The 13,251-nt window shown below is 45.4% G+C and overlaps 1 protein-coding gene across 7 annotated transcripts in view; it reads left to right on the forward strand.

The window, feature by feature from the left end:
* The window catches only part of Ptpru (protein tyrosine phosphatase receptor type U), a 72,902-nt gene that overhangs the window by 17,073 nt on the left and 42,578 nt on the right, over nt 1-13,251 (forward strand). For all 7 annotated transcript variants that reach the window (XM_023565656.2, XM_023565657.2, XM_003471252.5 and 4 more), the window contains exons 3-7: nt 559-830; nt 1,247-1,328; nt 1,428-1,543; nt 1,828-2,002; nt 2,518-2,811. In XM_023565656.2, the coding sequence (XP_023421424.1) occupies nt 559-830; nt 1,247-1,328; nt 1,428-1,543; nt 1,828-2,002; nt 2,518-2,811 (939 nt within the window). The remainder of the gene's footprint in view (nt 1-558; nt 831-1,246; nt 1,329-1,427; nt 1,544-1,827; nt 2,003-2,517; nt 2,812-13,251) is intronic.

Below are 13,251 nucleotides of genomic sequence, written 5' to 3' on the forward strand. Positions count from 1 at the left end.
TGGAAATCAAGAGTTTGAGTCCAGGAATCTAGATTCCAAATGGGGCCTGGAAGGGAAGCAAATCCATTCATTCATTCTCTGTCCCACATATTCATTCAGCTTGGGTTCAGAGCCCTGCAGGGACACAGTAGAGCCTGTGGGATGTTTGGGAGACAGACTGTGAATGATCCAGGGCCTGACTGAAGCATAGTGTGGGGTGTGGAGGGAGGGATTAGAAGCTGAGGCCTCCTTGGGAGGCCTGTCATGTGCCAAGCTCTTGACTTCCGAGATAAATGACCTGACTTCTACGGTGGCACGGAGCACTGAAAGCCAGTCTCAGGTAGGGCACAGGCTTGAACTGTGACCTACAGACAGTCAGGAGCCCAGTGGGTTAGGCCATGTTTGTGTGTTTTCTGCAGTGTCAGTACTTTAGGCAACATGCTGGGGAGGGGAGGGACCTACTCTGAGTCAGAGCTGGGAGAGGAATGCACAATGTAAACCCCAGAGTCCTTGTGTGCCCAAATGCCCGCAGTCCTCTGCCCCTTCTTTTCTCCTCAGCTCCTTCTCTTCTTTCTCTAGGTGCCTACTTGATGGTCAATGCTTCCAAGCACACCCCAGGCCAGCGGGCCCATGTCCTCTTCCAGAGCCTGAGTGAGAATGACACCCACTGTGTGCAGTTCAGCTACTTCCTGTACAGCCGGGATGGGCACAGCCCAGGCACCCTGGGTGTCTACGTCCGTGTGAATGGGGGTCCCCTGGGCAGTGCGGTCTGGAACATGACTGGATCCCATGGCCGTCAGTGGCACCAGGCCGAGCTCGCTGTCAGCACCTTCTGGCCCAATGAATATCAGGTAGGCTGGGTTCAGCCTGTTCCTGGGGCAGAGGAATACCACCTTGAGCCCGGACTAGGTTGGAATTAGTCTGTTTTCAGCATCAGGAGTCAATCTCCGGACAAGGTTGGAGTTACTACATCAGAAGTCATTGTTAACAGGGGTAGTCTATAGCTGTGGTCAGGGGAGGGTCGGAACGCTGCCCCCTGGAAACCTGTCTGGTTGGCAAGTTTGATGCTTTAAGGCCTTGTTCTTGACCTTGTGCTGTCTGCAGCTGACCCCCTGCCCTGAAGCAGCTGGCTTGGTAGGGTGGGTCAGTGTAAGTTGGGCTGTTGAGGATGGGGTTAGGATGCCCTGAGAGGGGACTCCTGTGGGCACCTTCCCCAGGCAGGGCCTGAGGGATGTCAATATGACAAGGACCCTCCTGCCTCCCCCAGGTGCTGTTTGAGGCCCTCATCTCCCCCGACCACAGGGGCTACATGGGCTTAGATGACATCCTGCTTCTCAGCTACCCCTGTGGTGAGTCCCAGCCCACTATGGGTGCAGGGGTGTGGGCGGCTGCTGCTCTTGCCTGCAAGGGTCTCAGGCTCAGCTCGTGCCACTACTCCATTTCCCCAGCAAAGGCTCCACATTTCTCCCGCCTGGGCGACGTGGAGGTCAACGCTGGGCAGAACGCATCTTTCCAGTGCATGGCTGCTGGGCGAGCAGCTGAGGCAGAGCGCTTCCTCCTCCAGGTGAGGAGAGCTCAGCCTGGCTTAGGGGTTAGGGGCTGTGTGAGCTTCTTGAGGCTGAGTCCTTCCTTCAGCCCTCAGCACCGATGCTGAAGTCGTGTCTGTTCCACAAGCTTTGCTCTGCCCTTCAGTTGAGGGCAGAGCCAGTTCCAGAACCCCCAGTTCCCTCCAGGAGTAGGGATGGGTAAGTGGGGGCAGGACAGTGACTCCTCATCCTGGCCAGCGGCCCCTCTTTCCGTGGCACCTTAACCTTCTGACCCCTCTACCCTCTTCCCCCCCACCTGCAGCGGCAGAGCGGGGCCCTGGTGCCCGCCGCCACTGTGCGTCACATCAGCCATCGGCGCTTCCTGGCCACTTTCACGCTGGCGGCCGTGGGCCACGCCGAGCAGGACCTGTACCGCTGCGTGTCCCAGGCCCCGCGTGGTGCTGGTGTTTCCAACTTTGCTGAGCTCATCGTCAAGGGTCAGCGAGCGGGCAGGGGCTGAGGAGGGGCGGAGCCGGCGGGGAGTGGGTAGTGTCTGGTGGGGCGTGGCCAGGGGAGGTTGGGGCTGCCCGGGCCGGTCAATAGGAACCAGTGAGCCTGTGAGAAGGGTGGTGGATCGAGGGGGCAGGGCCAGGAGTGGATGGCCTGGATGAGTGGCGGGCCGGTGGGGGATGGGGATCAGAGGAGGAAAGCTAGGTGGGGCGGGGCCTGGCTGTGGCTTCCCACCTCTGGAGGCGGGGCTGTAGGACTTGGGCGACTCCCAGGGACACGAGGAAGTGGGTGGAGGCGGGTCAGCTGCCATAGCCAGCTGCCCATTGAGATTTAGGGATTTAGTGGAGACTGGAGGGTAGATCTTAGTGAGGGCCTGGTAGCTACGTTAGGAGTCTGGCAGGACTAGGAGAAGTCTTGGAGATGTGGATGTTGTGGGGGGACTGTAGAGTTGAGACCCCAGATCTCAGTGCATCAGTTGGCTCTTCCTCTTTCCTTCTTACAGAGCCCCCCACTCCCATCGCGCCCCCACAGCTGCTGCGTGCGGGCCCCACCTATCTCATCATCCAGCTCAACACCAATTCCATCATCGGTGACGGGCCGATTGTGCGCAAGGAGATCGAATACCGCATGGCGCGCGGCCCCTGGGCCGAGGTGCACGCCGTCAGCCTGCAGACGTATAAGCTGTGGCACCTGGACCCCGACACGGAGTATGAGATCAGTGTGCTGCTCACCCGCCCAGGGGACGGGGGCACTGGCCGTCCTGGGCCACCACTCCTCAGTCGCACGAAGTGTGCAGGTGGGTGCAGCTGCCCCATGTCTCTTTGGGTGAGGCGTGGCCAAAGGAGGTTGGGGCCATCTGGACTGGTCAGTCAGTATGGGCTCAGGGCAGTGGAGGAGCAGAAGGGCACATTCCAAGAGGTAGTATAGCCTGGATCTGCTTCTAAAATTTTTATTTTTACTCAACCCTTAAAGACAATTATAGCTAATACTTCGTGTCTGTCTCTTAAACATGTGTGTTCACACACCCATGTACTGATGGGCCAGGCGTGGTGGTGCACACCTATAATGTCAGCACTCTGGAAGGCTGAGGCACGGGGATTGAAAATTCCAGTGAGAAAATTTAGCGAGACTCTTTATCTCAAGATAAAAAATAATGGAGATGCGGGCTGTGGTGGTGCACTCCTGTAATCCTAGCACTCGGGAGGCTGAGGCAGGCAGATCATTGCAAGTTTGAGACCAGCCTGGGCTACAAAGTGAGCCTAAGACCAGCCTGAACCGCATAGGGAGACTCTGTCTCAAAAAGACCCCCCCTCCAAAATGGGGATGCAACTGAGCACAAATGCCCCAGCTTTAATTCCCAGTGTTGCAACCCCTTTCCCTAAAAAAAAAAAAACCCCTCAAAAACCGGAAAACACATAGATAAAAAATACACAAAAACCTCCCAAAATCTCCCAAAACAAAAACTCGCAGAAAAACAAAAATAAATAAAACCACAATATCATGGTAGACATACTATTGTTATGCCCATTTACAGATGAAATGACTGAGGTACAGAGCTGTTAAGTGACTGGCACATGGCTAGTAAGTGGCAGAAATGGAATTGGCTGGCTGGCTCCAGAATCTAGTAATTTTACTTCACATTGTCTAGATAAAATACACAACTAAACACCATAAAGTAAAAATGTGTCATAAATTCTGGCCAAAAGTGCAATTGATGAGTTGCTGCCTTTATCAGAATGGTGGTATATTTTATATTCTTAGCACAATGCCTGTTAAACGCGATCTTCAAGGTTTATTCATGTTGTAGTATGTCTCAGCATTCCATTTCCCTTTTTTTTTTGCCAGATGTTTCCCAAATTGCATTATACAAATTTATTCACTTATTAGTTGGTGGACACTTGGGTTGTTTGTCGTTTTGAGCTGCATTTCTATGAATATTCATATTCCATATTCATTCATGTATCTGTACCATTTTATATTCACATCAGCAGGAGATGAAGGTCTCAATTTCTCTGTATGCTCATCAACGTATAATCTGTCTTCTGATTATTACTGTCCCACTGGGCATGAAATGGTGTCTTACGGTTTTGATTAGCGTGTCTCTGGTGGCTAAAGATATGGAGCATGGTTTTCATGTGCTTTTTGGTCATTTATCTTTGTTGAAATATCTATTGAATTCTATGAATGCTAGTTGACATTCTCATTTTAAGTTGAGTTGTCTTTTTATTATTGCATGTAGGAGTTTGTATATTCTGGATACTAGACTCTTGTTAGGTATCTTTGCAAATATTTTCTCCCTTTTTTTTTTTTTTTTTTCTTTTTTTTGGTCTTTTTCATTTTTATCAGTACCAGGGATTGAACTCACAACTGCCTGCTTGCAAGGCAGGCGTTATGCCTGTTGAGCTAAATCCCCAGCCCCTTATTTTCTCCCTTTATGTGGATTGTCTTTTCTCTTTCTTGATGGTGTCCTTTGAAGTACAATTTTTTTTTTTTTTTAAACAGGATCCCACTGCGTAGTATAGGTTGACCTTAGATTCACTGTGTAGCCTTGGCTGGCCTCAGGCTCCTGATCCTCCTACCTCAGCCTCCTAATATTGGGATTACAAGCATGCATCCCTATGCCTTGCAAAAGATTTCTATTTTGATGAAGCTTAATTTATCTATTTTTCTTTGTTGTTCATACTTTGAAACCATTGTCTAATATGAAGTCATGGAAGTTCACATTCATGCTTTTTCCTGAGAGTTTTACAGTTTTAGCTCTTATATGGTTAGGTCCTTGATTAATTTTGAGTTAATTTTTGTATGTGGTGTGAAGTAGGAATCCACTTCCATTTATTTGCACGTGAATTCATGAATTACCTCATCACTGCTGAGTTACTGTTCTTTTCCCCATTGAATTACTTTGCTGGTAGGATTTTTTTTTTTTTTTAAAATTCAGTATCCTAGTCTGGAGATTCATCCATGTTGTTATATGTATGTATCAACATTTCATTCCTTCTTACTGATGAATATGGATATGCCACAGTTTACCTGTTTACTTGTTGAAGGATATCTGGATTGGTTCCAGTTTTTGGCCATTACAAGTAAAGACTATGAATGCTAGTTGACAGGTTTTTGCATGAATTTTCTTTTTTCTGGGATAAATGGCCAAGAGTGCAATAAATGACTCATATGGGAGTTGTAGCCTTTATCTGAATGACTGTGTCTTTTTTTCCTCTTACCACAAATTGTGAATGTTTATTTTTTGCATTCTTGCCACTGTTTGGTGTTGTCACTATTTTTTTATTCTAGCTATTCTAAAAGATATATAAGTAATATCCCATCAGGGTCTTAATTTGCATTTTTAAAATGCCTGGTGATGCTGACTGAACATCTTTTCATGTATGGCTTTTCACATATGCTGTTTTTGTTTCCTTTTCAATGAATTGTCTCTTGAGGTCTTTGCCTATTTTCTAACAGTATTTTTTCTTTTTTAGGCTTGAGTTTTGAGGGTTCTTTATGTGTTCCAAATACCAGTCCTTTAAGGCATGTACAGTTTATATTTTCTCCAGCGTGTGTATTGTCTTTTCATCTTTTTGACATGCTTTCATAAAGCAGCCACTTCTAATTTTGAGAAAGTCATATTCATCAAATTTCCCTATTATAAGTTGGGGTTTTAGTGGCAAGTTTAAGAATTCTTTGCCTAGCCATACTCCCAAAGATTTTCTCCTGTATATATATTTTTTCCCTGTAAGTGTTATAGTTTTACAGTTAAGTCCATGAACTATTTTGGATAAATTGTGAGGTTAAGTTGAAGAATTACTCTTTTTTCTTTTTTTTTTTTTTTTTTTTGGTCTTTTTGAAACAAAATCTCCCTATGCAGTTTAGGCTGGCCTTGAGCTTGCTTTGCCAGACTGGTCTGGAATTTGCAAGGTCCTCCTGCCTCAGTCTCCTGAGTGCTGGGGTTACAGGCATGCACCACCACACCCCACCTATTCATGTTTTTGCAATCAATTTTTTTTTGGTACAAGAAATTGAACTCATGACCTTGTACTTGCCAGGCAGGTGCCATGCTGCTGAGTTATATTCACAGTCCTGCAATCAGTATTTTTAAAAGCCCACCTATGAGCCATTTAAAATCTGGTGGACTTCGGGAGACCCTTGAGTGGTGGGTTGACTCTCCTCTGGGAATTGTCTTCTGGGTGAGGGATATAGATCAAGTTACTTAACCTGTCAGAGCTTCCATCCTTTTGTTTTATAAAATGGGCAATGGTAATATCTTTATGATCTAGGATTAGTTTGAAAGATTTATGAAACAAATATTTATTGGGTGCCTATTATATGCTGGGTATTATTATAGTTGTTGGGAATATATGACTATAACTACAGCAGATGTAAGCTGCAAACGTGAATTTGTCATGAAGTTGCTATGAGCTCATATTCTGGCAGGAGGAGACAGGTGATAAATAAGTAAACAAGTGGACTGTGTAGCTTGTCAGATGGTGGTAAGTGCTGTGAGGAAGACTACCTCAGAGAAGGGAGTGCCGTGTGGGTTTTTTGTTTTTTGAGGCAGTGTCTCACTGCCATGTGTCACCAGGCTGACCTCGAGCTCGATCTTTCTACCACAGCTTTCTAAGTGCTGGCGTTAGAGGTGTGCACCACTATGGTTTGGGGATTGTTGTGTTAAAAAGGCTTAAGGATCTGGGTATGGCGGTACATGCCTGTAATCTTAGCACTCTGGGAGGTTGAGGCAGAAGGATCAGAAGTTTAGCCCAGCTTGGGCAATTTAAGGACTTAGTCTCAAAATAAAAAACATGAAAGGAGATGAGTTAGGGATGTAGCTCAGTGAGGGGCCTGGGGTTCAATGCACAAAACCAAACCGAACCACAGAAACAAACAAATGGAAAAACTGAAGGAACTATCTTACTGAGAAATGAGATTTGAGATTTGAGCAGAGATGTGGAGGTAAGAGACTGAGCCAGGTGGGGAAGCAAGGATTGCTGGGCAAAGAGCAGTTCGAGCAGACTAACCACAAAGGCCTGGAGGCCAGCGCGTCATGGAAACCCTGTAACTGGCCTAGTGCCTCGCGGAGGTGGCAGGAGAGAGGCTAAATGTTAGACTGGGAATGACACTCACGGTAGGTGAGCTGGGGAGCCATGGTGAGGACTGGTGAACAGGAGTAAATATCGTCTACTTGTATTCATCAGGCTCTGCTGTGGAGAACAGATTCTATGAAGACAAGGGTACCAGAGGGGAGACCAGGGAGAGCGCTACTACAGTGATCTGATTGGAAGATGGTGGCAGCTGGGAGCAGAGTGGAAGTGGCGATGACAGCAGTGGTGAAAAATGGGCAGATTCTGGTTTGTTTTGAAGGTAGAGCTAACCGCGTCTGATGATGGATTGGCTATGGGCAGAGGGAGAGAGAGATTGAGAAAAGTCCAGGATGGCTCCAAGGTGCTTTGCTTTAGTAGCAGAAAGGATGGAGTTGTCATTTACTGCGAAGTAGCAGACTGTGGCAGGAGCTGGTTTGATGGGGTGTCGTAGATCAGGAGCTCTGTGCTGGAGATGTTGACTTTGAGATACCATTAGACATTCCAGTGGAGATATCCATCAGGCCGGTAGGTGGATGCGTGTGGAGTTCAGGGAAGGGTTCAGGCTGCAGGAATAAATCTGCAAGTTGTCAGTGCAGAGATGGTGTCGATGGTATTTAAAACCAGGAAACCAGATGAGATCTTTCACGCTAGTGTTTCTCAACAGGGGTGATTTTGTCTCCTAAGGAACATTTGGCAGTTTCTGAAGACATACTGATTGTCACAACTGGGTGGTAGTGCTGGGTGCCACTGGCATCTCAGGGTAAAGGCCAGGGAGTACAATGCAGAGACAGATCCTGACAACAAAGAATTACCTAGTCCTAAATATCAGTAACACCGAAGTTGAAAACCCTTGATTTAGTCCTTAGATTTTTAGGGAATGAGTGTAAACAGAAGAGAGAGGAATTCTATAGCTTGAACCTTTGGAGCCTTCCAGTGTTTGAGGTTAAACGTGGAGAATTGCACATAATTGCAATCAGTGCATATGAAGTACAGTGCCTAACATACAGCAAGTATTCAGTGAGTGACAATTATCATTTTAATGGTGTTCTTAACGCTTCAAAGGCAGTTGTGCCCCTGAGAATAAAAGAAATCAGAATTTAGGCACTCCATAGAGATCTCTGCTGCAGTCCTCTTAGTGTGCACGTGGGGAAACTGAGACCCAGAAAGGGAAAAGGACTTGCCTGCCGTGGGTCAGGAACCCAGGATTCATGGTAATGGCTTTCAACTGTCTGCAGTTTTACAGTGAAGAAATTAAGATTTAGAGATTTGTAATCAAGTGATCCAAGTGTGTAATCCAAGTCTACACAAGAGTGCACGGCAGAGCCAGAGTCAAAATTTGAATCTCTAGATTTCCAGTCCAGTGTTTTAAAGAGCAGCAGCTGAGTGAGTGCCTGCTTTGCACTGTGAGCCACTGAACGCTACCTAGGCTGGCCAGAACGGGAGCTGGGGCAGGGCCCAGGCTGACAGATGAGAGGCAAACGCTCATTCACTCCTCTTAATTACATGCTTCTCTGTGTTGACACCACCGCCTCCTCTTTGCTCGGGCATCTTGGCCAGTAGTTGTTTTGTGGTTGGCCAGCTGTGTTGTCATCTTCTCCAGCCCCACAACTCCACTCCCACTGTATTATTTACTGTAAAAACAATAATATAGCTTTGGTAAAAGGCTTTTAAAAAACATCATTCTAAATCTCACCATCCTAGCCTAGCAGCTGTTTTAATTTTTCTGTCTTGTTCAAATCTCTGCCCATATGTCTGCAGTACACATTTTTACATGCTTGTCATTGGGATGTAGAAAGAATTTTGGATTTTGCTTCATTTGCTTGGTGCTGTAACGTGTGCTGTGCTGTTGATAATTATGTTTATTGGCTATGGAAGTCTACTGTTTATCTTTGGATGGATGGGCTGTTTGTTTCCAGATTCCTATTATAAATAATACTATGTTTAAAAACTTAGTGATTATAGTTCTTTTTTCTGCTGAGTTATATTCTTTTCTTTCTTTCTTTCTTTCTTTTTTTTTGGTACTGGGAATTGGACTTAGAACTTTGCACTTGCCAGACAGGCACTTGTGGTATGAGCTATATCTCTGGCCCTTGAGTTTTATTATTAAGGATAAATAATCAGGAGTGATTAAAGAAAGGGCTTTTGTGTACTAATGCTTTAAAAGATGGTTTTGCTAATTTGTACTGCTCTTAGTACCTTGCATTAGTGTACACATGTTTATTAATTACTGTAGGTGGACAGTTTAAGCTCACATAGCTCATGTAACTATCTTATTTGCTTTTCCAAGGAGGTGTTATTTACCTCCATTTTTCAGCTGAGGAATCTGACATCAGTGTTCCAAAGGGTTAAATAACTTCCCTGAAGTCACAGAGCGCTAAGGAGAGATGGACATAGGATGTGAGCTTCCATGCACTTGACCATGGTCCAAACCTCCTTCCATGAGACAAAGTCGAATGTTTTGGTTTTTGCATCCTCATTAGTATTACTAAACTCAGCAGATTTTGGATAATTTAACAGATGTTAAACATTACCTTCCTTGTTTTAATGTGCATTCCAACCTCTGATCTCTGAGCCCTGTGGAATTCGGAGGATGGGGCTTTGAGGTCCCCGTGCTCCATTTAGCCAGTAGGTGTGGCAGCCAAAGAGCGTGTCTGGGTGTCAGATGGTTTTTGGAAATAGAGATTGGTGGATTTACACCCTTCAGTCAACGTGCCAGTCTGTAGTTGACACACAACTTGAGCCCCTGGATCTGCCCAGATTTGATCTAGGTAGGGAGGGAGAGAAGAGGGAAGTGGACCTTTTCTTCAGGGAACTCGCCTGCCTAGCAAGATCACACAGGGTTTGGAGAATGGCTGTCCATGTAAGAAGCTGGCAATTTCATTCTCCAAGTCTCAGGTTGTTAGCTAGAGCCCTGCAAGGCAGTTTTAAGAAAAACTTTGGTAGGTTATCATTATTTAGTAATCTGGAGATTTCAAAGAAAAATCAGAATTTCTGGCATCTTTTGGAAACTAGAAGACCTGGGAACTGTAAGCCTATCGTCCCCCATGGCAGTGTTTGCCAAGAGGTGAGGTGGCTGCCCCCTTTGGATGGACATCTGCAGGGGTGTTTGCAGGTGCCTGATTGTTTGTCATTGTCCCTACCTGCTTGGCATTGTTTCTAATTAGTCTATGTCACCAATATGCCTTGAACTTTCTGTGCCCTTCTGCTAATACTGCAGAAGGGCAAAAAAGCATTGTGCTCCTGCCAAGCCTAAAAGGATGGAAAGTTCAGGCTGGCATTCCAAGGGCCAAGGATGATGTGGGCAGCATGGCAGGGTCCCAAGACCTACTCTTAGCCGTGTAAACAAAGCCATTATATCTTGCTTCCTCTAGACACTGGGGACAGTGCACATGGGCCAGCCTAGACCAGAGTCAGGGTGGAGCAGGACTCCTGAGCAGTATGGCAAGTGAGCACACAAAAAATCTGCCCTATCCACTCTACACACATAACAATAATGAGTTAAAGTGAAACTATAATCCCATTTTCCTGGATAGGTGAAACCAATGTAGTCAAAATGGCTATACTTCCAAAACTGATGATACAGATTTAATGCAATCTCAATCAAAGTACCAGTTACATTCCTCACAGGACTAGAGTAAACAATCCTAAAATTCTTCTGCACTCAGAATAGCAAAAGTAATCCTGGGAAACAAAAACAAAGCTGAAAGCATCACAGCCCCAAACTTCAAGTTATTTTATAAAGCTACAGTGATACAAACTGCATGATACTGGCATATAAGTAGTCTTGTGGCTCAGTGGAACAGAACAGAGGATGCAGAAACAACCCCAGACACATTCAGCTATCTGATCTTTGACAAAGGGCCCAAAACCACACATAAGAAGAGAGATAACCTTTAATAAATGGCTCTGGGAAAACTGGCTATCCACATGCAGAAGATTGAATCTAGACCCTTATCTCTCATCCTGTACTAAACTAAAATAAAAATGGATCAAAGACCTAAATGGTAAAACAGAAACACTTACTCTTCTGGTAGATAAAGTAGGTAAATTTCTTGAAGGCATAGGCAAGGACTTTCTGAACAGAATCCCAACTGCATAACAAATAACCACTAAGAATCAACAAAAGATCAAATTAAAAAACTGCGCAGCAAAGGGAGCAATGAACAGAGTGAAGAGACAATCTACAGAATGGGATTTTTCTGCCAGCTACTCCTCAGACAGGGAATTAATATCTAGACTATATAAAGAGTTAAAAAGACACACCCTAAATAGAAGACCCAGTCAAACAATGAGCAACAGAAATGAATAGACGCTTCTCAGAAGTGGCCAATAAACACATGAAGAAATGTTGAGCATCTCTGGCTTTTAGAGAAATACAACTTAAAACAACACTGCGACTTTATCTTACTCCAGAAAGAATGGTTATCATCAAGAAATCAAATAATAAGAAGTGCTAGTGAGCCTTGCGGGAAAAAGGAACACTTGTACATTGTTGGTGGGAAGGTAAACTATACAACCACTGAAAATCAGGATGGAGATTCCTCAAAACACAGAAATTCTGTTCAGCCTAGCTATTCCTTTTCAAGATACCTTCCTAAGAGAGTTAAAACATCGTATTACAGCAATAACATGAACATCCATGTTTATAGCAACACAATTCTTAATAGCTAAATGTTGGAAGCAGGCTGTATGGTCATCAACAGATGAGTGGATAAAGAAAATGGGACATTTATACACAATGGAGCACTACTGTGCCATAAAGAAGGTAAAAGAGTCATTCGTAGGAGAACAGATGCACTCTGAGACCATAGTGTTCAGTGAAACAAATCAGACACAAAAGCTTAAACATCATATGGCTTATCTTTTTTGAGAAACCTAAAATATAAATGAAGAGCAAAATAGAGAATAGGAAATATGGACATAGATCTTTTGCAAAAGGGAAGCGGATATGAAGGAGATGAAAAAGAATTAACGTGTTATGTACGTGTACCAGCTCTCCATGAGGAGTGTGAGCCAGGAATGGGAGGGGAAACCCACGTGTGGCAAGTGGCTTGTGGCCAGCAGCCCTTGTCTTGCAGTGAGCTGTGGGAGCCATGCTTTAGCTTCCCTGCAAGTTGGGACTTGATGCCTTGCTTGTGGGGGAGAAGGGTGCCATCTAGAGTTAGACTTTGCTCCTGGCAGACGCTCTGATGGTCTAACATGTGACTGAAGATGCCACTTGTCTGAAACCAGAGGAGAAATGGCAGAAACAGGTTTATATCTGCCACAACTGTCACCCATGTGCTTCCCTGGCTGACATTTATTTCTCTTTGCATCCTCCTTGTAAGGGTCATTCTGAGCACGATAAACCAGAGAAAAAGATAATCATAGTGTTGTGCTTCATCTGAAGTTGCTTAATGGACCGTATCTTCTCATTTGTTCGTGAAGGGATCCTGAGGTCCCCTAGCTGGGAACACTTTGCAGCTTCTTGCAACTCAGGAGTACGAAGTTCACATTACAGAGCTGGTGAAAGAGCACTACAATACAAGTAGTCTTGGCTTCATTTTATAGATGTGGAAATAGAGGCCTGGGGCACGAGTTAAGATCACACCGTGGTCAGTGTGGATGCAGGGCTGGGGGCTGAGCCCTGGGCTGCCCCTGGCTTCACTGTGAAAGCCCCAGTTTCTTTAGTTATAAAATGAGGATAATTTCCAGGTCCTACAGCCTGCTCCTCCCTCCTGCTGGAGTAGCTGGCTCTCTTCTGAGGTGTGGGTGTGACTGTCTGACAGTGGATTCCTCATGGGGAAGCAGGGTAATGGTGGGTGAGGGCATGGATTCTGAGCCAACCTGTTCAGATTTGGATCCTAGCTTCACCCCTTATTAGCTATGTCACTCTTCCCACCTGTGTACAACAGGTCAGATAACAGCACCTGCCTGATTGGGTTATCGCAAGGATTAAATGCAATGCAGCATTTTTATTTCAATTTTTTTGAGATAGGGTCTTGCTATGTAGCCAGGCTGGCCTCAGGGTGATCCTCCTGCCTCAGCCTCCCACGTACATTTCAGCAGAAGAAGCATTTTTAACCCTGTAGAAGAGCGCCTGATGCATCCAAAGGTCTTCAAATGTTAACTGCCATCATTATTATTATATAACAGTTATGTCCCTTTTTGCTTTGGTAGCCAGG

The sequence above is a fragment of the Cavia porcellus genome, unplaced genomic scaffold, assembly GCF_034190915.1.
Source record: "Cavia porcellus strain 051 isolate PalLab524CR breed Dunkin Hartley unplaced genomic scaffold, mCavPor4.1 scaffold_25, whole genome shotgun sequence".
Taxonomy (NCBI): Eukaryota; Metazoa; Chordata; class Mammalia; order Rodentia; family Caviidae; genus Cavia; species Cavia porcellus.